This window comes from Python bivittatus, unplaced genomic scaffold (genome assembly GCF_059951505.1).
Source record: "Python bivittatus isolate LINGU-HERP-01145 unplaced genomic scaffold, Pbiv_v1 ctg000190_np1212, whole genome shotgun sequence".
NCBI lineage: Eukaryota > Metazoa > Chordata > Lepidosauria > Squamata > Pythonidae > Python > Python bivittatus.
In genome coordinates, this window is record NW_028277042.1 from 19,039,470 (window position 1) to 19,065,220 (window position 25,751).

Below are 25,751 nucleotides of genomic sequence, written 5' to 3' on the forward strand. Positions count from 1 at the left end.
TTGTTTCTTTCAGTTTCCTTCTTTGGAAAGTTTGTGCTGTTTTCCTGGAAAAATCTCCATTTCTTGATTTAAAAAAAATTGATATTGGACAACAAGCTTAGCACTTCAGAATAAAGGGTAGAGCCTAATTTTTAAAACAATTATTAGTTATATCTAGGGCACACAGTATCTATCTATCTATCTATCTATCTATCTATCTATCTATCTATCTATCTATCTATTTATCATCTCTCCTGGATTTCATGCCAGTTACTCCCAAAGCAGAACAAAACCAAACAATGAAAAACGGTGCCCCTGAGTAGAAGGAGAAGACATAAAAAGTGCCGTTCCTTCCTGGAAGGAAATAGTACCTGGTCCCCTGCTGGCTTCTGAGCTTAAATTGCTCAAAATGTTTGCAAGCTCTCATCACACCCACGAGGACTAGAAGCCTGGTTTGTTTGCACTGCGTCTAATCTTACACTTGCAGGTCTGGCTCGTAGAAAAGAAGAATAAACACAGCTTCCCCACACCCAACGGGTTTCATGTCTGCTTGATTAAACTAATAATTCTATTTCCTCCAGAAAAGCCCTGTGTGGGATGGCTCACCTATTTTTTTATTATATTTAGCTTGCAAAGGACAAAGTTGGTCGAAGGGGAGCCTTGGCACTAAACCGAATGCAAACACAGAAGTCTTGCCTTCAGACTTCCTGCCGTGCTGCTGCTCTGGGCCCGCTCCTCACTGCTTCTGTCAACAAGAAAGCATTTGCCTGCTTCCCAGAGATATAAGCACAGGGTTTACCTTAATCTCTCAACCTGAAGTCACAATGAACTTAATCAAAAACCAGAAGAGGGAAAAAATTAGAAACCAAAGCAAACAAGTGGAGGGCTCGTTCTCACAGCCCGGTGCTTATGAAACTCCTGGCCACAGGGTATTCATCACTGCAAACAAAGAAATGTTGCATATTCACAGTGGACCTAGAGTCCACCAGCTAAGAATGGAACGGTCATGGCAAAAGGCAGTCTGTATCAGTGTTTCTCAACCTTGGCAGCTTGAAGATGTATGGACTTCAACTCCCAGAATTCCCCAGCCAGCCATGCTGGCTGGGGAATTCTGGGAGTTGAAGTCCACTCATCTTAAAGTGGCCAAGTTTGGACAACACTGATGTAGACATTGGAAGACTGAAACAGCCTATAGAGTCGTTGGGAATTCTGGGAATTGGAGTCCACACAACGTAAAGTCACCAAGGTTGAGAAACCCTGCTTTAGAAGAATGATGGAAGGAAACCTTAGTACACCCAGAAACAATCCACAGTGCCATGATCTTACGCACCACTCCTTTTTTCGAGCCTTCAGAAATTCTTTCCCAAGGAAACTGGGAAACATGATCGCTAAACACTGAAGTGTGGTTTCTTGCTGTTTTAAACATCGGCTGAGTTTGCACAAGGCACTTTACGAGGGCTGTTAAGAAACCCAGCCGCTGCCTTCCCAAAGCACTTGCGTAGGGTTGGCTGGTTGGGCATCTTAGGGAGCTGGGCGAATGCAGACCCTTTTGTTAATGTACGATTCGGCGTATTGTACAAACTGGGGAAGGGGGTTAATGCAGTCACCAGGTTACTTACATTGTACTGAGCCTGTTATTGCAGTGAGCCCTGGGAAAAAATCTATCCCAGATAAATTGAGAGCGAGTTGAATTGGAAAAGGAACATCCAAAGCGATCAACTCGAACCATTGCCTCGCCCTTCTAAAACGCTGCAGAGACATCAGCCACCAAACCGTAACCGACTCCTTCCTTGTTTCCACTCCCTGCTCACCGGGAGAAGCATCTGCCTCGCTACCCCCAGAGACACAACAGGACAACAGCTTGTAGAGCTGAGTGTAATTTTGCAATGTGCCAATTAACTGAACATGGCAAAAGTCCCATCATTCTGCACCAGCCGCTTCCCCAAGGGGACAAAACGTGCACTGGGGCAGCAAGCTCACTCTTTCCTCTGGAAAGGCGGTGGTCCCATTAAGAGATTCAAAAGGCCCTCTTCTAATGACTGGGTGACAATGGCTCCTTCACCCTGGCCAAGTTCATCTGATGTTTGCATCAACAAAGAATAGGTCCTTATGTGTGAAACCAGGCAGTTGGCACTCTCTCTACCCCAAACAGTGATTTATGACAAGGATCAAGGAGAGTCTTAACTCTTTTCCACTGGCTAACATTTCTCAACGTATTGTTTGCATTATGCAGTCAGAAGACGAATCTGAACTGAAGTCAGTTGAACAAGAGAAAGAGATTGAGGTCATCCCACCCAAAGCAGCTTGCAAATGTCAGGTGGAGGAGCTGGCAAAAATCTTGCAAGTAAGTGTCATAAAACCCTCAGAGAAGCACTTCAGTATTCTCCTTTCAGAAGGAAAAGATTTAACCACCCAAGGCTTAAAACATTCTATTCAGAATAAGGTAAATATTGTCCAGGTTCTACTGTCTAAAAAGCTTTTTGTGAAGTGCAGGAATGTTTGCTAACCGGCTTAAAACAGTTCAGGTGAACAATGACAGCCAAAGAGGGTGGTAGATAAGTTTTCTCCACCTGAGAAGAGTATCTTTTTGCAAGAGACAGGCAAATGTCGTTTCTTTTTTTATATCTAATAATAATTTTATGAAACGCCACAATTAAAAAGATAAAAACGAATACAAACTAAAAGAAAAAAGAAAAGAAAAAATAGGAAGTGCAGAAAAGAAGGAAAAATAGAAAGAAAAATAGGAAAGAAAGAAAAAATAAGAAGATAATAAGGTACATTTTTCAGGCCAATGCAATTTCTGTGGGACGAAGGAAGTTTCGGAATATGCACAGATTGTGATCTTTTTCACCTAATCAGTAGCCACAACATTTCAACTGTGACCAAGAAATGGGAAGCCAACGTTTTGATTCACCTCCTCTTTCCCTTTTATCACAGTGGGAAATGAAAAGCATTTTAATTAATTGCACTTCTTTCTTTTGAATTTACGATGCACGTAGCAAAAATGAAAAATGAAAGGTGACATTTCAAATCTCATTACACACCCCTGCACACACACACACACACAATCAGGACAGCTTTCAAGCTAGTCAAGTGTATTATCTATGCTAGCTCAGTTCAAGTGTTTAAACGAAGGTACGCACACCGGCTCCAACCAGAATTACGCAAGGAGAACAGATCAGATCTCCTCTTGCTTAACTCTGCTGCCTTCAGTGTGGTGGAAGGAGAAGGCCTCTTGCGTAGGAAGCTACGTGTTTGGGACCTGGGTCCTTACTTGCTCGAAGAAGTTACCTACATAGCAAAGGTGCTCCATCTTGGAAGGTTCTCTTCTCCATGTTAACGATGGTGGAGCGAAGCGCTAGAGAATGCAAATGCCAAAAAAGGGGAATTGTCTTATCAAATTCAGTTTGCTTGCTGAAATAGATGTTTAGCTCCATTGTACCAAGCCAGTTTTACTGAAATGTCTTTACCTTGCTCCTAATCTTGTCGGTGTATCCTCCAGGTTGACTTACACAAAGGGCTTTCAGAGTTCTCAGTGCTGCAACGCAGAATCAAGCATGGCTGGAATGAACTTGTAGCAGATAATACCGAACCAATATGGAAGAAATATCTTGACCAGGTAACACATTTAAGTATCAGGAAAAGGTGTGATTTTTCCCCCTTTTGGGGGGAGGCTAGCCTGCCCTAACCTGGCCTTTCAGGTCTTCCAATGGTGCTCCCATCGCCACTGTAGCTAAGTCCCTCCACCTTGCTGCTGATCCTCCTCTTCTTCCCTTTCCTTCCACCTTTCCCAGCATTAGAGCCTTCTCCAGAGAGCTGGGTCTTCGCATAACATGTCTAAAGTAGAATAATTAAGGAGGTCCATCTAGTGGGACTGAGAAGAAGGGCCTTCTCTGTGGTGGCTCCCTGCAGAGATAAGACTGGCCCGCACCTTGATGCTCTTCTGCAAGGCCCTGAAGCCATGGTTTTGCCAGTGGGCCTGGGGATCCCAGGTCGATACGGAGCCCACCAAACGGCTAGTGTAAATGTGTTGTTGTCACCAGGGAGGGGGTGTAGTGGGCTTTGTAGTTGGGATTCTTATTCCTGTAAGCCGCCTGGAGTTACTGTGAGTGAGTTGGGCGGCCATATAAATTGCTTTATAAACAAACAAATAAATTGAGCCTGAGTTCCATAATACACGGCTAAAACAGAGACATCAAGCATGACCTTCATCAACATGCTTTTTCTTTCATCTTAGTTTAAGAATCCTCTGATCCTTTTGTTACTGGCGTCTGCGCTGGTTAGCGTGATTATTAAAGAATACGAAGATGCCGTGAGTATTGCAATGGTACGTGGTTTCTCTCCAAAGAGAACATAGCTTCTGGAACGTTTGGCCTCAGCATGATCAGAAGAAGAGAGCATTTCCAAAGGAAGGGAATAGAGGGGGGGGAAAACATCTAAGAGCTTCTGGTAAAACCATCCATCTTTTGTTTCTATTAGATTGGGTTGTGTGAATGGCTTCCACACCCATATGAGAAAAAGAGGTGAGAATGTTTGCCCTCTTAAAAAGCTGTGGTTAATTGTTATATTCAGATAGTCCATGTGGGATTTGCTTGAACTATGGTTTATTGGCATTTAAAAAATGTGTCTGGTTTATCTACCAACTTCATCTTCTCTTCCCTATTAGGCTGTTGTTATTGTGGTCACGGTGGCTTTTGTCCAGGTACTGACATTTTCCGTCTTAGATAATGATGATGATTATTAATTATTAGCATCATTATCCATTCAGCCAACAGTGAAGTCACCACACCAGTTGTACTTCTTTCCTTGCAGGAGTATCGCTCTGAAAAATCACTGGAAGAACTTAACAAGTTAGTTCCACCCGAGTGCAACTGGTAAGCAGTATTCTTGGAAGATTGATTGATTGATTGATTGATTGATTGATTGATTGATTGATTAAACCGATTTATATAGCCGCCCATCTCACCGCAGGCAACACTGGATGGTGCACAACAAAGCTAAAAAAACAGTCAATCAATGCAAAAAATATTAAAAAACAACATAAAACAGAGAATAAAGAATGTTGAAAATATAGAAATAAAATAAAAAATAAAAATAAGCTATCTCCCTCCTTGAGGTGGGAGCCTGCACTACCTCCTTTTCTCTTCCCTTCTGCTTTTGAAGGCTTCTGGCCACCATGTTTGTAGCAAAAATTCAGGAAAACCTCTGAATTCTGCTCAGGGAGCTGTCAGTATCAGAGCTTCTGGTCTTCAACTGACCAACTGATCCAGCTTCTTTACTATGGACCGTCCCCTTTGCTTGCTGAATGTAAACAATGAAGAAAAACTCCTACTTCCTTATCAGCCATTGCTGATTCATTTGTCTGACCTGTATGTTGCTTACAGTCTCAATGACCAGTTCTTGGATGGGTGCCTATTTCTGTCTTGAGTACAAGGACAAATAACAACTTCCAACTTTGCCAGGACAAAGACATTGTCCCTTCTGGAGCTGTAATAGTGTGGACCAATCTGAGGTTGACCCATTAATCTTTCAAGGTCAATACATGCCTTGATAGCTTTCTTTTTCGTATTCCATCCATATCCAGGCGGACTTTAGAGACAGGATAGCATTCTGTCTGGCAGAAGTGTAGACTCATGAATTTGAATTCCACCCAAGAGGTCCCCAGTGGCTCAAGGTGACCAGACCTACAGAATTCCTTCCTTCTTTCCTTCCTGAGATCTCTTCATCAACACCCCATTCACAGATGTGCTTTGCCTCATGTAATGCCTAGTATTTCTTTTTGGTCTCTCTGAAAATCCAGCCTGAGAGAGGGAAAAGTGCAACACCTTCTTGCTCGAGAACTTGTGCCAGGAGATGTGGTCTGTCTTTCCATAGGAGATCGCATCCCTGCAGACCTAAGACTCACAGAGGTAAAGCTTGAGGGACACACAAGGTCCCAAGCATCCCATATGATGGGCTTGCATGAGATAATCTGGGGTAAAATTCAATGGACAGTCTCATGTTTGTAGTTCTTATGATTCTAAACAACTAAGAATGGGGGAGTTGAGGGAGCCCATGCAAATCTCCTATGTATGTGTGTCTGAAAAGTGTTTTCAGTCCCTTCTCCAAGATTCTTCTGTGGCTGGAGATGTAAGACATCATGACTAAGGAAATGAGCTTCAAGGAGAAGAGGTCCAGTTGACTGGAGAAAGTAGAGTTGCCTGAACCATGCCATTTTAGCAAATATCTTATTTTCCAAGACCTGTTAATTATGAAATTATACTCCTAGTTTTAGTTGTCTTTGATCTGTTGATTTTGCTTCACTATTTTATTTTGGTTTTGCTTTACTATTTTATTTTGGCCTTATTATTTGTCGTTTAAAATCCTCGTTATTCCCAGGATTTTAAAATTTATTATTGTTAAAGGTGTGATGTATCCAACTCACAATCAACAAATAGAAGGGTTCATATGGATTGTGCAATAGTACAAGGAAAGCTGTGTTCGTCTATGGTAGCCAAAAATCAGAAGGATTCTGATAACACCTTTTTAGACTAACAAACGAATGTTATTAAAAGGCATATGCTTTCAAGAACTGCAGCTCAGTAAGTAAAATTTGATCATCTGAAAAGGTGCTACCAGAGTCCTTTTGATTTAGGGACTGTCCAAGTTATTCAGAAGCTGTAACAAAGTATGCAAGCTCCAGATTCTCCTATTTTAAGTAAAATTAACATGGGGTGGAGTGCAACATGGGTTCAGATGCTGAAATGATCAAGTGCACTTACCCTTATTTTCTTTAGGTTATAGACCTCTTGGTGGATGAATCCAGCTTGACTGGAGAAGTGGAACCCTGTAGTAAGAACGATGGCATTTTAGCCAGTTCTGGAGATATGATGACTCTTACCAATGTGGCTTTCATGGGAACTCTTGTGCGATATGGCAAGGCTAAAGTGAGTGGCTTTCCTATCATCAAATAACAAAAAACATGTGGGTGTGATTGTATGTGCACTAGTAGCTGTTTGAGACCTACACTGTGGTTGTTTGATATAAATCATAGCCGCATAATTCCCTCTAGCTTTTGGGAGTGGGAGTGATGACACCTATTTGGAGGCTCTGCAATCTGAATCCAGTCCTTCATATCTTGAACCAACAGAGCTGTAAAACAAGTTGAGTGTTCCTCCATTGCAGTGACTCTTCTCTAGCATGACTGTGCTCTCCCCTGCTTTGTTTTTCCTGAATGCTGTTGGGAATCTTGATTGTCGATCTGTCTCTGGCTTCTCAGATCTTTGCTGCTCTGGAAGGTGGGATTATGACCTCTCCTTGTTCTAAGACCACGGACCTGTTTCTGGACACTTTGGACAAAGGATAGCTCCAGCTTTGCCCACCCCTGAGAGAAGCCTCCAAAGTAGTTGTCTACTGAGGAGGATGTTGACTTCCCCTGCATGTCTTCCTTTCTGATTCATCCTTCTATCAGCTGTAGGACCTACATGTGATGAAGAGTTGGGCTTTCTTCCTTCTAGTAACGAAGCCTGGCTAAATCATACAGAAGCAGAAGAGATTGGATTCACTAGAAATGGACCACTCTCTGGTCCAAACTAGACATTTGTCGGGAGGTGTTGGGTTGGTGCATAGCTCTCCCAAGTGGTGAACCATGGAGTTGCAGGGTGGCAGCAAAAATCCAAAAAGAGCTTCTGTCTGTCCACTGCAGTTGGCCAATGTCTCCCCTGGAGCAGGAAGAGATGTAAGAAGAACATATGTCCCAGTCATAGCTTCATTAAGAAAGCATGCCTTTTTGAGCAATGATATGTCTCCATATTCTTGGTTCTTCCACTTCTGAGGTTAAGTTTCTTCCCTGAACCTGCATCCCAGCTCCTCCTGGGCTTCTGACTGCTGGCTTACTTCTCAAGAAAATCTCCCTTCAGATGTATAGGCTGTGTTTGCATGACACTGAATCACAAACTAGCCAACCACATTTAAGCTAGCCTGTGGTACAAGCTTGCCCACGCAGTTAGGTTATGGTTCAGCATGTTGTGTGAATCCAGCACATCAGGTGAATTGAACAAACCATGTTCAGATAACCACAGATAGTCATGTCATGTCTTAAATGTTCCTATAGCCCTCAACTGCTATGTGGAAAATATGCTACAGTTCATGTGAAGGGAGAAACTATAGCTATTGAACTTGGAAATAGCAGAAGCAGGAGGTCCCTTTCCCAGTTCAGTGGTCCTGATCCAAAGCTTTTAGCAAACTAAAAAGACCTTAAAAATTGCATTTATAGTTGTTGCAGGCAGATCTTACGTAGTCATCCTACAGGTATTTTAAGAGTAAATTAGGAGCTGGGGAGATTAGCGTATAAGAAGTTCCCTACATTATTTCAGAAAAGTGTCTGCAAGTTGAGCTGTGGATTTCAGAACGTAAGCAAAAAAATCAGCTTTGGACACATCATTTTCTTACCACTTTTTCTTCTCCAGGGGATTGTTATTGGAACCGGTGAAAACTCACAGTTTGGGGAAGTGTTCAGAATGATGCAAGAAGAAGAGGTAAGATAGCACAGGGAAACTGGACCCTGAACATGTTGTTCTCCACTCAAAACAAAGACGTTCCTTCAAGAACTTGCCTTAATTTGTCCTAAACTCTGTACTTTAACCAGATTTCCAGATATATTGGATTGCAGATGCCACCTCCATTCAGGATGACCAGGTTGGGGAAAAGTTGTTGACATGGTTAGCTATAACACATGACAAAATATAAAGGGAAGCTACATCAGCATGGTGGAAGTCTGCTATGGCCACATCCAAGTAGAGCTTGCAAAGATTCAGGGTAGAGTGGCCCATCTATATACTAGTGCCTAGCCATGAGAACATGGAGCACCAATTCTGTAGTCCCCACGCTGGTTTCCACATACAATTTAAAGTGCTGGTGTTGAGCTATAATCTCCTTTATTGTGAAGGAATGGTTGGATGAAGGCTGCGCTCGGGGAGATAAGCATTCCCTTAGCCCCCAACAGGAGCGTGGGAAGTTTAAGAAGATGAGACTGGCACCACCCTAAGGAATGCTGGCTTGGGAAGTTAGATTGAGTCTGGAGAGACTGATGTCAGGTTTAGCCAAAGAACTCCACAAGACAGTGCAGATACAGTTCTGTTGTGTTTATTAGCTTCCACCTCAAGACAGAAATCTCTCCAGACTGAATCTAACTTCCCAAGCCAGCGAGCCAAAACACCATGAATTCCTTAGGGTGGGCCAGTCTCATCTTCTTAACCTTCCCACACTCCTGTTGGGTGCTAAGGGAATGCTTATCTCCCCGAGCGCGGCCTTCATCCAACCATTCCTTCATATTTATGGCTTGACGCCTGGATGCCTGCAGGATCACCTGCCCTGATTTGAATCAATTTGACCCACTAAATCCTGTAGGAGAAATTGCTTATAGTCCCATACTTCCAAGATGTGAAGGCCAAAGTTAGAAGACACTGCCTCTCTATGGAAGCAGTGATGCTTTCGAATAGCCTTCCAACAGAGATCAGGCTGGTCCCCTCTCTGTTGGACTTCAGGAAAATGCTAAAAAAGAGTTATTTTAGAGGGCATTTGCATAATTTAAGCACTGCACCGTTTTTTATTCCTTTGTGGTTCTCTTCATTGCTTGCCTGTGGTTTCTGTTGGGGATTTCTGATCCAAATGATAATGAACATCTGGATATTGTTTGTTTGTTCAGCTTCTATGCTGCTGCATTTCCAGCAACTCCAAACAGCTTACAAGACATTATAAAACAAGGTTAAAAACTGAATGGAAAACAAGAATAACAAAATATACTCAACCCCATTGAGGGGAACATATTCTTCAGTCATCCTTGGATGTTCCCAAAAAGCCATGTTTTCATGACTTTTTGGAAATGTAATAGGGAGAGGCTGGCCTAGATATCTGGAGGTATCTGTTCTAAAAGAGGAGGGCCATAACCAAAGAGTCTCAACTACAGAGTCCTTATGAATGGCATTCCCTTCATGGTAGACCCTCAACAAACTTTCTCTTCTGGTTCTTACTGGATGAGCAGATTCAACTTGGAGAAGGTGGCCTCAGAGATATCCAGGCCCTGAGTGTCAGCCCTACAAGGTAGACCAAGCTAAGAAACTAATGCCATACAGGTCAGGACTACGTTTACTGTACAGCTATAGTAACAGAATCTTGCAACTCTGGTTGTCCTTCCCCATCATTTCCTTTATCTTTGGGTGAACTAAGGAGGGGCTTATCTGAGACATTTCCTCAAATTATGTTCTTGGCCCAGGCTTAAGCCCCTCTTATCTGGCCATTGCCTTGGTAGCAGCTCTTCCTCCTGTCCTGCAAGGCCGTTCCCTATTTCCTCTACCCTGAGCCAGGTAGGGCTTTAGAGATGCCTAGTAGCACTTTGAGTCACCCCTGGAAGCTGACTGGTAGCCAATGCAGCGGCTGTGGTAGTGTTATTACATGGGCAATAACTTCAACAGATTTTCTTTCATGTCTTTTCCCTTCCCCGCCATGCCCAATTTTTTCCTCCTTCTGGTCTAATGCATCAAGACTCCAAAGACACCTTTGCAGAGAAACATGGATAAATTGGGGAAACAACTTACTGTTGCTTCCTTCGGAATCATTGGTGAGTTTTATTTCTTTTCTTTTTTTTTTAGAAAATTCTAGGGACCAACGACTCTATAGGCTGTTTCAGTCTTCCAATGTCTACATCAGTGTTGTCCAAACTTGGCCACTTTAAGATGAGTGGACTTCAACTCCCAGAATTCCCCAGCCAGCCATGAAGTCCACTCATCTTAAAGTGGCCAGGTTTGGACAACACTGGTCTACATGGAATGTGGGGCCTTGATTCCTCTCTTCAGATAATCATATTCATGGATGTGATCAGAAAAACAAGCTCTTTTTGAGCATGTAGAAGTCCTCAGCTGCTTTGCCAGATCTGTGATGCTGTAGAGTAGATAAGATGGTGTCTATATTTTTCAAGGTTTACTCATGCTGATTGGCTGGCTGGAAGGGAAACATCTCCTTGACATGTTCACCATTGGAGTGAGGTAAGAATGAGAAAGGCTTCCTGCACACACTGAACGATCAAAGAACCTGAAGCTGAGTCACCATATCATGCTGAGACATGATTTGTTCAACTATAATTCATTAAACAAAATATAATGACTTGATTCTGACACCAGGCTAGCCCATAAATGTCAGAGGTTGGGATCACTCATCACGCTAAGCCAAAACCAGTTATACTACTTTATGGATCAGTGTGATAGGCAAACTTCCTCATAGAGTCAGAAAGGATCTTTGAAATTATATCTAGTTGACTTCTGGCTCAGTGAAGGAATTCTAGTGCTGCCCAGCCTCTAATTTAAGACCAATACAGAGAGCAGAACTGTTCTCATCTTCAATAAGTTACAACAGACTTCCTCAATCTGGCTTCCTCTGGATATGTTGTATTACAACTCCCAACATCCATAGAGAAGTCAGGCCAATCAGTAGAACTAAAAGCCTTCTTGAGAAGCCAGCTTTGACCTCACAGACTTCCCTGGAATAGACATTCCCCAAGACCCTGCCTTCCTTGGTCATTTACCAAAGTTCATTGGTAAAAGCACAGCACAGGATCGCAGTAATTGATCAGTGTCTCAATCCAGTCTTTGTGTGTGTGTGTTCTAGAATGAGGGTTTTGGAGCAAGTTGATGCTTGGGTATACTTCCTTGCAGGAAGAGGTAGTGGTGTGTAACAACAGTGATAAATGATTGTGTGTGCGCAGCTTGGCGGTGGCTGCCATCCCAGAAGGCCTGCCCATCGTAGTCACTGTGACGCTAGTATTGGGTGTCTTGAGAATGGCCAAGAAACAAGTCATCGTGAAGAAGTTGCCTATAGTGGAAACTCTAGGTGAGTCAGAAAAATGGCAGATTGGGAGGAAACAGGTGATGGTATGGAATATTCTACAACTGAATTTGCTAATTTATTAATTTAGCCATGATACTTTGCATTCTTTCAATTAAGGTGAATCCATGAGTGCTGATGAAAGCAATACTTTATGGGTTTACTTTGACATTTCTTATTCGGCTCCCAGATCCTCGTTACAAAGAGGCTGCACATGGCTATCTTTGAAACCTATATCCATTTTAAATGATCATGCATGGCTTAAACTTCTGTTTGGGATACATTAAAATGCTGAACCTTCTTGGTAAAATGTGGAGGCCATCTTTCATTTGCAAAAATACTAAAGATCCTCTAAGTTTAGCAATACATGTCTCCAGGAGTATTGCTTTTAAAAAAGGAGAATCAAAAAGTAGACATGCCAGTAAACAATCTGAAACAGGAGAAATGTTCAGAATGAGTTTCTTCCTTCAAAATTAATTTCAGCTGCACTCATGGTATAAAAAGTTGCATTCACATGATTCTCCTTCCTTCCTTCCTTCCTTCCTTCCTTCCTTCCTTCCTTCCTTCCTTTGCATTTTGAAAATAAAAGAGGTTGAATGCAATCTTTTCTGTAGTCCCCAAAACAGATCTGTTTGGGTAGCACGGTTCAAGGAATGATCACTGAATTTCAGGAACACTGGAGAGGATCTAGTTTAAAAAATCTCTAGGAGGGTAAAATCTAATGTTTAAAGCCTGGAACAGCCATCTGTTAGTCATTTTCAGGGAAAACTACTATAAGATGAGGCAAATGAAAACAGACAATACCATGTGTGACTCTGACCACCTGACATTAATTTCAGGTAGAGAGAAGAATTAGTGATTTCTACTCATGATTTATTCCTGAGAAGATATCTTCTATTAGTTCAAGTAGTCTGAAAAATGCATATGATATAAGTCTTCCCGGAGACAACAGCACTTCAGAATCAAGTTGGAGAAGGTTGGATGAAGGAGTTAAAATTAATGACATTTTCTGTCACAAGATGGAATGGATGGTTGCTAGCTTAGATGGTTTTTAAAAGGCGACAGACATATCCATGGAAAAGGATAAATCTTATTGATGGCCTTTGATATGAGGAGATGCTTGCTTTTACTTCTGGTGGACCTTCTGGAATTACCTGGTTTGTCACCCTAAGGCAGAAAAGACTGGGTCAGATGGATCTTTTGTAATTTTGGGGGCCATGTGATTACTTACTAGTACCCAAATTGGAAAAATCCTTTCTTTCCAGGCTGTTGCAATGTGATCTGCTCTGACAAGACTGGAACACTGACCGCCAATGAGATGACCGTCACTCATCTTGTGACCTCGGATGGATTTAAGGCAGAGGTACTCCGAAATTTCACTCCTGCATTTGTAATTCAGCACTAACGGGTTTGATCTTAGCAATTCTTATCTAACATCTTAGCTTTGATTTTGCATAAACTCCTTTTCTTTTTATGCATCCATGCCTCTCCTCCCACACTGACTCTAATGATTAATTTCCAGCCCAAACTTCTATTATTTATGACTGTTTACATTGTTTCATTCTCTAGAAAGAGATAACTGTCTTCTAAACAGGACCTTGCCTTTGTAATGCAGATATAAATGGTTGGCTGTACTTTGAGTTTTTTCTTTATGGACATTTCTTATTGATTTATATTCTTCCAGGTGAGCGGAGTTGGATACAATGGAGAAGGAAATGTATGCCTTTTACCATCTAAAGAAGTCATCAAAGGATTTTCAAATATCTCGGTGGGAAAACTTGTGGAGGTAAATTTTTTGATTACTGAAAGGGTTATCAAAATTTCAATAACCTGTTATTATTATTAACAGTGTCACAGATGAAGGACGAAGATCAATGCAGCATTTTCAGAATACTGGAAGACTGCTTGTGAATTCTCATTGCCTGTCCTAAGACATGCATAATTATTTTTTATTTACTTATAAAATCATTTCTGAGGCCTCTATGGCAGCTTACAAAAACCTTGAAATACCTTTAAAAATAAGACGGATAGAAACTCTAACCAGGAACAAGTGAAAGATTTCTTAAAAATCCATGAGGAACAGAAGAGCGGTAACCTCTAAATCTCAGAAAGGGAGAAATTAGTCTGATTTCTTTAACAAGAGAGTTCCGTCCACAGAAATAGTTTGTCCCATAGGTGACAACCTATTTGCAGTGGACAACATGTTGCTGGAGAAATATGGCCTGCTCTTCTTCCTCTCTTAGGAAGTTCATTTGAGTAAAGCAATGTGTCATGACACACATAATATGTTTATTTCTTGGAGTAGGGTTAACATGCAAAGCAGTAGACCGGGGTCATGGATTTGGAGCTCTCCCTTGGGTCACGCTGAACCCAGAGCTGACAAAGGGAATGTGATTCATTCACCTTTCTCTGCACTTCCTAAAAGTCTAAACTTTTTCAGGCTGGCTGTGTTGCCAATAATGCAATCATCAGAAAAGCAGCCGTGATGGGGCAAGCAACCGAAGGAGCGCTCATTGCCTTGGCTATGAAGGTAAAGTAATTAATTGCAATGCCCATGATTATTACTTTTGGATGTAATTTGGTTTTGTTTAATCTGAAAAGGCAGAGAGGCCGTACCTTGCTGTACTATGATTGTCAAGATAGGAGAGAGTGATTTCATGTTCTGCTGGTTGCGTAATTCACGCAAAGAGAATCAATCAGGGGAATAGTTGTCTGCATGTTACAGAGCCATGCCATGTAACCATTTCTTCTAAATCTCCCTTCAAAGGTCTGGAATTTAGCCAGCTGAGAATTCACACACACACACAATATCCATGAATACGAATAATGCCATATCATCCTGACCCCACCCACCACTTCAGTAAGAACTTTCACTGGTAAGAGAGTGGCCTTCTAAGAAAGTAAAACTCTGTCCAGAACAAGTTTAGATGTGTGTGAAAGATGTAATTTAGCCCTGGAAAGATGGAGAAAGACAAAAGTCTTGGATGAAGGCTTAAGGCATCTTAATGTTCACTCTCCAGGTCCTTGATGTAGACTAACAGATCTGCCATCTAATTGAGAACTATTTCACCTTCCTTCCACTGACCCTGAATTGCCCTCTTCCTGCATGCATGAATGGATCACTGGAACAGGGAAGTAACCCAAGTCACTTCAGGCTGAAGTAGCTCAGCTGTGTCATCCGAACAATTTACTAGGGGGATAACTGCCCCCTCTCCCTTATGAGTAAAGTCCTAGATAGCCTTTGCTGTGAGTTCCATCTCTGTTGCCATTTTAGTTTTTGCCACGTTCATTTTCTTTTCTGCCACAAGGAGAGTGAAAAGGGGGCAGAAATGGGAAGGCAAACTCTCCTGAATGTGACTATAGTGGCACTGAATCCATCGGGAGCATCATGGATGGTCACACTCTGGTGGAACAAAAGGGGCAGTGACAGTCTCACAACTTCCTTGGTGGAAGCCGGAACAATTTAGAAAATTGGCACTCCCCAGGTCTCAGTCAGTGGAAATTGTGTGTTTGAACACAGTGAACAGGAAGGTGACCTAACTGGGAACACAGTCTACTTAAATGTTTGTAGTAAAGCAAAACTGATAAAGAGTCTGAGCGTTCAAAGAAACTCAACCTAGATAGCACTGTTTTGATAACCTTCCCCAATCCCCAACATTGCATTTTCAAAAGCAACATGGAAATATGTTGCTAAAGTATTCAGCTTTCAATTTAATGGGGAGGGGTGGATGCAATTTTGTGTCACTCTAGCTCTACCAGGAACTAAAGAATTCATGTTAACATTCTGTCCTTCTCTTATTTGTTTTAGATGGACCTGAGTGATATAAATGATACTTACGTGCGGACAAAAGAGATTCCGTTTAGCTCAGAGCAAAAATGGATGGCAGTGAAATGTGTTCTGAAAAGTCAGGTATAAGAAAGCGACTCTGTGTGTGTTGTCTCCAAAGCAAGCTCGGAAACTAAAAGAAGAAACAGTTGGCATAGGGATCCATTCCAGTTAATGGCACTTTATCACATTTGTATTCTCACAACTACCTTTAAAGGGAAGCTAAGAGGAACTGACTCAAGATCACTTGATGGGCTTCGTGGCTGGGTGATATGGTGAATCCAGAGGACCCTTCAGATACGGCGCCCTATGTTCCTATGTCCTTGTGGTATTTCCATAGTCCTTGTAGAGTTGAACCGATTAACCACCCACTCCGTTATGACACAGGATATCACACTTTCAAAACAGTTTTGCAGCATTACAGTGGAATGGGTTGTTTTCTGATGGTTGGACATCTTGCCTCATCCCACTTCCTTGACTGTCCTCCTTACTGGTGTCATAGCACCATGAAATCTTGCCACCATTTCATGGTGTTTCATTTAAATTGCTGAAGTAGAAGTCAAGGAACTATGCTGACTTGGGGTATAGAAGGTCAGTCATGATGAGGACCTTATTAAGGTGAGACAAAAACGTTTCTGAGGTTTGGGAGATGCAGTGAACCCAACGTGTAGAAGGATCCTGGGTGCCTCCACTGCATGTCCAGATGAGGGGTGTATTATGCTAGCACCAGATCACCCATGGCATTTTATGACAGAATCAGATAAGGCAACCCTGCCATGGTTTCTGATGTTCCCTTTATCTTTTTACTTACTAGGAAAAAAGGGGAAGAAGGCTCTTTAAAGGGAGAAGGAAAAAATAGCAACCCAACATTTTGTTATTAATAGCAGCAGGCTTCATTCATCCGGAAGGATCCCATCTTCAGTGTTAATGCACACATTTCACCAAACATCAAGCATAAACCTTGATTTATGAACAGCGATGGCAGGGTTCAAACAACATCCTAAACCAATACCAAACAAACCACAACATAGCTTAGCATGAAGATGGCCATCACTGCTGCCTCCAATGCATGCTGAGTTGGAGAAACAAAATATTTTCTTTCGTAACATGGCATACAATGTTTGGATGACGTTGGGTATATAATAGAACCAACCCAACCAATTAATTTAGGATGTAAAAAGATCAGCATTTCTAGATGTTCTCCTCGTTGTACCTTCCACCTTTCGTTTCACAGGATCAGGAAGAGATCTACTTCATGAAAGGGGCCTTTAGAGAAGTAATGGAACATTGCACCATGTTTAACAATGGAGGGATTGCTTTACCATTGACTCCACAGCAGAAAGCCTCCTATGCTCAAGAAGAAAAGTACATGGGTTCACTCGGCTTGCGAGGTCAGTCTGCGGCTGTGCCTTATTATACCCCAGTCTTATGTGGTCAACAAATGAAGGTTCTTGAGCAAAACCAACGTCTTTAGCCATCTAAGTTCCCTAAGGAGAAAGCTCCATACTAAGGATACTAATGTAGAAAAGATCCCTTCTGTGCTCATAACAGCTCCTTCAAAGGGCATTTGGAGACGGAAGTGTGGGCAGTGGAGGGTACTAAGATGGATGACAATGAGATTTTGATTATGAGTGGTGCTACATGTTTGATTAGGATTATAGGATTATGGATTATTATGGTTGAAGTTTATATGTTATTGTTTAATTGTGGAGTCCTTGGTGTTCTCTGAGCTTGGTTGTTTTCTTGCAGACGTTTTGTTACCTGACTAGGTAACATCTTCAGAACATCTTCAGATTTTACCTAGTTGGGTAATGAAATGTTTGCAAGAAAACAACCAAGCTCAGAGAACACCAAGGACTCCACAGTTCAACGCTGAGCTACAGATATTCTCTTCTACTGCTGTTTAATTACTACGGTAGTTTTAATAGATATAGTGTTGACACTGGGTTTACATTACTGCTGTGAGCTTAGAGTCATCATGATTGAAGCAACATAGAAGCATTTGAACTAAATAAATAAATAAGCCTGGCTTCTTTCAGTAGTGGGACATGAAACAGGTCCTCTGACAAACATTGTAAATTACTGGAAAGTTCTCATAGAAAGAAGTAGTAATTTAAATGTCCTGGCCTTAAAGTGTTATAGGCAACAGCCAAACTCTAGAATGTATTAGCTTATTTGGATAGGTAAACAAATGGGAAGCCAACCCAGTTGAATTAAGTTTGGTTGAACATGAACGGTGATGTGCAAGTTAGGAAAGAATCTGGTTGCAGCATTCCATACCGACTGCATTTTTCCAAATTCTTCAATGGCCACCCCATACAGAGTGCATGGGAGTAATCTAAATTGAAAGTAATATTGCTCATAGTCATTCCCATTCTCCTTGTCTCATCCTAGTGCTTGCCCTGGCTTCTGGGGCAGAACTTGGCAGTCTAACGTTTCTGGGCCTAGTTGGAATCGTTGATCCCCCACGAGAAGGCGTGAAAGAAGCAGTCAACATTCTCATGGACTCAGGTGTAGATGTGAAAATGATAACTGGAGATGCCTTTGAAACAGCCTTGGCCATTGGTAAGCAAACATGCAGGGCATCCCTTTTTTTTTAGAATGGCAGTGCCCAATTTGCTTTGATCCTCATCTTGACTCCCTTTTGGATAAAGATGAAGCTGAGCTTGCAAGATTCAAGATGGACATAGCAAAGCTATTTCCCTCTAATCTGGCCCAACAACAAAAACAAAACCCCACACACCACCATTCTGTTAATTACAGAATATAGAAATGGCTTCACCCTGCTCACTTAACAATGCAGAGATCTTCAGCGATTTGTCATCTGAATCATCTGATTTCATTAAGGGAGATCCTAATAATTTCAGAAAAGGACGATCTCTTTCTCCTCCTTGGCCAACTCCACAGGAAGTTTTACATATGTCATGGTTCTGTAAACTTTTGAGAATCAAAAGTCAGTGGCATATGGTTATGCGTTGCTGGATCCTAGCTTTACTTTTATTACAGATTTCCTTCTCCTAACAGCTCTGAAGAAGGCTGTATAGATACTTCTTTCCAAGAGGTCCAGTGGAGTTAAGCTCATTGGCAGCTTCCTTGAGTTCATTTGTTGGTTCCTTCACTCAAGAGAAGCAGCCAGAGAATCATAGACCAAGAAAAAGTCTAGAGGTGTGCAAAATGTCCTGAAAAGTCCCAGAAGAGGTCCAGTTTTGAAATGGAACACTAAAATATGCCCATTTTGAATCATAATGGCCCACTTCAAGGTCAGAATCTTCCGTGAATGCATGGTTTGTACATCAACTATACTATTATGTCCTTGATTTGTTTCTTTGTTTGCAGGGCAAAATATTGGTCTTTGTAATGGGAAAATGAATGCTATGTCTGGGGAAGAACTGGAGAACATCGATGAGTCAGTGCTGTCTTCAAGAGTCAAAAATGTAATGGTGTTTGAAGGAGTCATGGGAGTGTGGGGTTGGGCAACTCTTCTCAGCAAAACCATTGTCTCACCTAGATCTCTTTTCCCCCTACTCCTCCAGGTTTCCATCTTCTTCCGAACAAGCCCCAAACACAAACTTAAAATAATAAAGGTATTTTATTTAGACTGTAGATTAGCAGTGTCATCATTTTTCCCTTCCTTGGAATGATTCTGCTCCTTGGTGGTCTCCCCTTCACATATGAGTTAACTGCTCACTGCAAAATAAGATTCTACTGAGATTCCATTTTCCTTCTTTTTCTTGCAACTCATTCTGAGAATAATTATCGACTAATTCTTTGCTGACAATCAAAGGGAAGGGAGTGTCTGTGCCTAGCTGTTCCTATAATGAAGACTGGAAATACAATAATTCCAAACTAGGATGTATTTTTATCACTGATTCGCTTACAGAACTTAAGATTGCATTTTTTAGCAATAACAAAATCAGACGGTTGCTCATTAGTTGACCGACTGAAATTTCCAACTCTGTTCTGCTTCCTTTAGTGATCTAACAACAAACTGCAAGCAGAAATATACCAAACTTGCTAGCAAAAATAAGCTGTAGCCTTATCCAATTTTTTTCTTTGCCCTTTGGCTGGACCAAGGTCGAAATCATCTTTATTTGTTGTTGATTTGAGAGTTGTGACTTCTTTGGGTAAAAATGTGCACAATTAACTAGCTCAAAAAACTCCCAGCAGCTTATCTACAACCACCTTGGTCCAGTTTATAACAATCATGAAAGTGACAATCAGATGATCATTTAAATAGACCTGGATAAGCTCCTATTTGGCAAATGTAGGATTAATGCATCAGTATGAAAATGGTTGGCTTGAGTCTAGCAATTATCTTTGCATGAACATTTATCCTTGGGTTTATGGGCAAAGAAATCTCTGATAAGGGCCTATTTTTCAGCAGATCACAAATCTTACTTGGTTTTAATTGCAAGAATTAATGCTTACAGTTTCTGAAAGCCCAGACTTTACATCTGTGTACATTTTATCATTTCTAAGTTAAGATCCCTACTCTAAACATTCAGCACTTTTCTTGCTGTTAAATGGAGTTTAAATCAGCTTCATTTTTCCAAATCAAAGCTTTTGTCTCCTGAAAAAATCCAACCAGGTGGATGCCGATGCTTGAACTCTTCTGTCATTTTTGTAGGCTTTGCAAAAAGCAGGTGCCATTGTAGGAATGACAGGGGATGGAGTGAACGATGCCGTGGCTCTGAAGTCTGCTGATATTGGAATTGCAATGGGACGGGCAGGCACAGATGTTAGCAAGGAAGCTGCAAACATGATTCTTGTGAATGACAACTTCTCTGCAATCATGTAAGTGGTTCAACCTAGAATGGTTTATCTGACACACACAATTTCTTGAATCCTCTGATGTTTCCATGCATTACAGCACAGCCAACTGAGCACTGGTAACCTCCTTTGTACATTACATACCCACTTCTTCCATTGGAGGTGAACAGGGTGGAATTGGAAAAAAAGATGAAATGATGTTTGCAACTGCTGCTATTAAAGTTCCCACTGGGTTGTGGGCTAGGGTAATAAAACTGAGGCAGTAATTCACATCAGAATAGTGTGCGAAATGACTCTGGAGTGAGAAAGGTCTCTATTAAGATAAATATATAAATAAACATCTAGAACATGGTTTACAAAAAATGGATGATGCTTCATCTGAGCTTAACTATTTAGATGTATTTACGGAAAGTGTGTTTTGTTCCCAACAGGCATGCAATAGAAGAAGGGAAGGGCATATTTTACAACATTAAAAACTTCGTTCGATTTCAACTCAGCACGTAAGTTATCATTGGCTTAATCCAAAGAATGGAACCAAGGCTGTTTTCAAAGAGGATTGAGAAGGTTTAATTTTTGTCTCTTGCTTCTCCTCCTTTAGGAGCATCTCAGCTCTAAGCTTAATCGCTCTGTCCACAATATTCAATTTGCCAAACCCACTCAATGCTATGCAGATCTTATGGATCAATATTATCATGGATGGCCCTCCGGCTCAAAGGTGAGGACACCAGTATGAAAATTAGGACCTTCCCACACAAAAATCCAGACTGGATTCCTTTCCACTTCTTCCATAAAAACTTAAATATAAAATTAAAACAGAGGTTCAAAATCCTTGTTTGTCTAATGTTCGGAATTGGATATGAAAAGTGATTTTGAGGAAAAGCTGGTTGATGCTCATCCTTTCACCAAGCTGTAAATATACCAAAGACAAAAAGATGTTCTCAGTATTTGTGTGGCCATCAGCCCTCTTGAAATGAGAGTTTAGAGAACTATTATAAAAATCTCTCACTTCATCCCTTCCTTTTCCCAAGGATTAAGAAGGTACTATAACTTAACTTCTTTATTCTCTTTGTAACTAGTATTTCATATTCCTTATTACTGCCCTAATCGGTTTGGTCTGGTCTAGTCCCGCAACATATGGAGACCTACAGATCTCCCATCCATGCCTTAGGGACTCGTTTTCTTGCATATCCTACCCATGGCGATTTTCATAGTAAAGATAAACAACGAATTAGTCTGTGTTTGTAAAATAATGTCTTCTTTATTATTATCCTGGGACCGGGGAACAGTTTGGGTGTTGAGCCAGTAGACAAAGATGCTATCAAACAGCCTCCAAGGAGCACCACAGATACAATTCTCAGCAAGTCCCTGATTCTAAAAATTATCCTTTCGGCGATCATTATCATCAGTGGAACCATCTATGTCTTTTGGAAAGAGGTGAGATCCTGGTAAAAGCAGTCGTTCCATCAGGCTTTTTTTGACAGCGTTCCTGTACTTTTCCTAACATGCACATTTTGTTGCCAGTGAATTTTTCCTCCGTTAATATAACCAACTCAGAGAATGAGTCTTCGCTACTTGGTTCTGGATTTGCATTCAGGATGGGGAAGTGCAAACTGGATTAATATGAAATTATTATTAATGTTATCCCCTCCTGCTTTTTGTGCTTTTATAGTTTTTTATTTGGAATTGTTTTTAATGTATTTATTCTTTTCAGTTGTTGCATGCCGCCCAGAGTCACTTTGTGTGAGATGGGCGGCTATATAAATATGATAAATAGATAAAATCCAGACCAAAGCTTGCCTGAAGACATGCAATCTCGTTCTCAGTAGCATTCCCCAAGAAAGCTGTAACCTGTTTTGCAGGTGGAAATTGGCTAGAGTGCAAAAATGGGGCAGGTTTTCTGCGTTAGCCTTTGATAAATCTTGTGGTTGCTCCTCCATCGCCAGATACCGATTTATGCCCGTGATATTTATATGCTTTGACTCTACCACCGTACTTCTGGTCTTTAAGAGAAGTACAACCTGTTTTCAGGGTGACTGTGACTTTATAAACAAAAGGTTCATTGTGGGAGGGGAGGGCTTGCAGTCTTCAGTATCCATGCTGACACTCGTTTTTCCTTCTCTCTGTTACAAACGCATTTTATCACGTTGCCTTTCCAGATTCCGGAAAGTGGCGTAACACCCCGGACGACAACAATGACTTTTACTTGCTTTGTCTTCTTTGACCTCTTCAACGCCCTGTCATGTCGTTCTCAGGTGAGAGAGGCGGCTAATTCAGCAGAGGGGTTGGTCCGTTGACAAAGACAGGGCTTTGCAAACTAGGAACAGGCGCACGATTTCAGCAAAAGGCAACTCAGCTTTTTCTTTCTTGGGAACAGATGCTGGGCATAACTGCACTGCTCCTTTAAGCTGTTCCTCTCCTGTGCTCATGTCAGCTTGACTCTAAGCTGGCTGACGAAAACCTGTCCAGAATGAGACACTCTGGCAACAGTTTGCGTGCAAGCTATTCAGTCTGGACAGCAAGCTACTACATACTCCCACTGGACAATTCTCTGGCTGCTGTGCTGTGTCCTCCCTCTTTTCTGTTCCAGGAAAACAATTGTCAATTGCTTTCTTTTCTTTCTTTCCCTAAGGGTGGGTCTTACTGGACATAAATACTGAGTGTGCATACACACACCACACACACATGTACATGCATGCGTGCATGCAGACACACATACATATAAAGTTAAATTGAGTATCTACAAAGTTAAAGCATGACAATGCATACACACGCAGGCACAATAACCAGCTTTAGAGTAAGAATTACTTTTGTATTCCTGTTGTTTTCCAATGTCTTCTAGAGCTGTCTTGGCTAGGAATACTATTACAGCACAGTGGTTATAACCCTTTTTTTTTGGTAAATAAAAGGTTGCTGGTTTGAAACTTAGTAATAGTGTTTCTATTTACAGAGATAGAGACAGAAAGAGAGATATCTTTCCCTGAGCTACCCACTTTCCCCTGTGCTCTTTTTTTTTTTTTTAAATAAGTCCAGTGGTCTACTGTTTCAGAGCTTTTCCAGTCACTTGAGGTAGAAGAATTCTGGAGAAGAAATGAACTCTTGGGATAAGCCTGTAGCAAAGTACCACCCAAAGTGAAAAGGAGTACTCACAGCAATGTATGGGGGGGAAAGAGTACTTTAAAAGTAGACTAAGAAAATGTAGCAGGAGTACAGAGTGACCTCATGCCTTCCTACCCCCAAAAAAGAGTCCAGCAATGGGGCAACCAGGCAGTGCAGATAAGCAGAGGTATCTTTCAAAGAAGGGAATTGCTAATTTTATTTTGTCTCAGTAAAAAAGTTAAAAGTTAGTTTCGCACATCACAGTAAGGCATGGTTTGTTCAACTAGGGTTGCTAAATAAACCATAATTTGCTAGAGCCATACATTGTACTGTCATAAACCATGGTTAAACAAGCTTGGTTATCTTCATATTACAAAGTAAACCAAACACATTTGGTATATGACCTGGGCTATGCACATTAAATATGTGGGTGCATTTAAGATGTCTGAAGGTTGTTGGTTTGTGTGAGTTGGTTCTCATGCAATACATGAGAAATACGATTGTTTCACTCAAAATTCCTTCCCTGAACCTGCTTATTGATACCAATAGTAGGGACCTTTTGTGGGGGAGAACTTTAATCAGGATGGCTGTGGGGTGTTGCCACACCCAATGAGCTGTAATTCATCTTATGATCAGACCTTGCACTTGTTATTAATGAGAGAAACACCTGCTTTAAAAAGATTTGAATTTGCACTGATGTATAATCAAATACATGATTTTATTAATCATCTGATTTGCTCAAAAGCTGCTTTGGAAAAACAAGCTGGGGGGGTGGTGAGGAGAAAGACCAAAGGAATATTGAATAATTTGATCTTTCTTTTTCTCCCCCAGACAAAACTGATACTAGAAATCGGTTTCTTCCGAAACCGCATGTTCTTATATTCTGTGCTAGGATCTCTTTTGGGACAAATGGCTGTTATTTACGTTCCTCCACTACAGAAGATCTTCCAGACAGAGAATGTAGGAGTGCTGGGTAAGTCTCAGGGCTCACCTTTCGAAGGAGGATTTCAATCTTTCTAAATAAAAGGTTTAACCTCATGGCCATAGATTGTTGCCACCCTAATAACATAGTCTGCAAAATTAGACTGACAAGCATCTGGAATGGAAGGCAACAGCTTGCTTCAAAAATTGTATGTCTTTTCTTTTCAATGAGTCTAAATGGCAACCTACAAAAAAATGTTAATGATGAAAAATATGAGGTTCAGGGGAACGTATCTTCCTCTGAAAAAATTTAACTGCCAATTCTTTTCATTTCAGCATCCTTTTGGCTCCCATTGACTGTAAGAACCTAGTCCCCTAAAATGCACTTTCATTGGAAGTTCAACGGGCAAATGATTCTCTGAGATGCCAACCGATGCCAGCTTGTTCTGTCTGTATTAGTAACCCTTTCGTTTCCTTCCTTCGACAGACCTGCTGTTCCTCACCGCCCTGGCGTCTTCTGTTTTTATCCTCTCGGAACTGCTCAAAACGTGTGAAAAATACTGTTGTGGGTCAAAGACAGATCACAAAGCATTGGAAATGGTCTGACGAACAGAATACGCCTTGCCCTCAAAGTGGCTTCAAGGAAATTCTCAGATTCTGGAAGTCCCCTGGGACCGCTTGAGTCTCTTCTACATCATTGAATGTCCCCAAAGCATCTATTTTTTGATCTGTTTTTTGATCACCAGCCATCCCATCCTGTAAAGTTGAAATGATGCATGGATTCCACCTACTCATCTGACAATACAGTCTCCCTTCAGAACAGGTCCAAAAATTGTGGAATTACCCTTTATTTATTTAAGATGTAATAAAAACTTTTGTTAATAAAGTCTGCTTTTGTGTCTTCTGGGGAGTCAATGCGGTGTTGTGATTTAGGTGTTCAACTGGGATTAAAAAGCCAGTGGCTGGATTCACACACAGTGCTAAACCTTAGTGTGGTTCCCTTGATTTGGACGGTGACACATGACCCCAGCCATTATGGCTTATAAATTATGGTTTAAAGCTTAATAGGCATTTGTGGTTTATTCAATAAGCCATGACTTGGCACAATATGTAAATCTAGCTATAGTTTTCAATCCTTAAGGCCTCTTTTTCTGCCTAGTTTTTCTTCTAAACTATTTTTTTCGAAGTATGAAAAAATGTGTTTTATCATATTTATCCTTTTTATTCCCTCTTGGTTCCTTCTTTACATCTTTGGTTTCATGAATAGGTCTTCTATTCAGTAGCTCCTTAGGACTTTTTCCAA

General features: G+C 41.2%; 1 protein-coding gene across 1 annotated transcript in view; it reads left to right on the forward strand.

The window, feature by feature from the left end:
- ATP2C2 (ATPase secretory pathway Ca2+ transporting 2) overlaps positions 1 to 25,337 on the forward strand; it is a 27,710-nt gene extending 2,373 nt beyond the window's left edge. Inside the window, exons 2-27 of the mRNA XM_007435225.3 lie at positions 2,213 to 2,323; positions 3,482 to 3,598; positions 4,217 to 4,306; positions 4,646 to 4,681; positions 4,792 to 4,853; positions 5,780 to 5,888; positions 6,756 to 6,905; positions 8,427 to 8,495; positions 10,501 to 10,576; positions 10,934 to 11,000; positions 11,717 to 11,841; positions 13,101 to 13,198; positions 13,520 to 13,621; positions 14,276 to 14,365; positions 15,644 to 15,745; positions 16,896 to 17,052; positions 18,056 to 18,226; positions 18,998 to 19,095; positions 19,195 to 19,245; positions 20,289 to 20,455; positions 20,863 to 20,931; positions 21,030 to 21,146; positions 21,718 to 21,865; positions 22,588 to 22,683; positions 24,359 to 24,500; positions 24,936 to 25,337. Of these exons, the coding sequence (XP_007435287.1) occupies positions 2,213 to 2,323; positions 3,482 to 3,598; positions 4,217 to 4,306; positions 4,646 to 4,681; positions 4,792 to 4,853; positions 5,780 to 5,888; positions 6,756 to 6,905; positions 8,427 to 8,495; positions 10,501 to 10,576; positions 10,934 to 11,000; positions 11,717 to 11,841; positions 13,101 to 13,198; positions 13,520 to 13,621; positions 14,276 to 14,365; positions 15,644 to 15,745; positions 16,896 to 17,052; positions 18,056 to 18,226; positions 18,998 to 19,095; positions 19,195 to 19,245; positions 20,289 to 20,455; positions 20,863 to 20,931; positions 21,030 to 21,146; positions 21,718 to 21,865; positions 22,588 to 22,683; positions 24,359 to 24,500; positions 24,936 to 25,054 (2,739 nt within the window). The 3' untranslated portion in view covers positions 25,055 to 25,337. The remainder of the gene's footprint in view (positions 1 to 2,212; positions 2,324 to 3,481; positions 3,599 to 4,216; positions 4,307 to 4,645; positions 4,682 to 4,791; positions 4,854 to 5,779; positions 5,889 to 6,755; positions 6,906 to 8,426; positions 8,496 to 10,500; positions 10,577 to 10,933; positions 11,001 to 11,716; positions 11,842 to 13,100; positions 13,199 to 13,519; positions 13,622 to 14,275; positions 14,366 to 15,643; positions 15,746 to 16,895; positions 17,053 to 18,055; positions 18,227 to 18,997; positions 19,096 to 19,194; positions 19,246 to 20,288; positions 20,456 to 20,862; positions 20,932 to 21,029; positions 21,147 to 21,717; positions 21,866 to 22,587; positions 22,684 to 24,358; positions 24,501 to 24,935) is intronic.
- Positions 25,338 to 25,751: the final 414 nt, after the last annotated feature.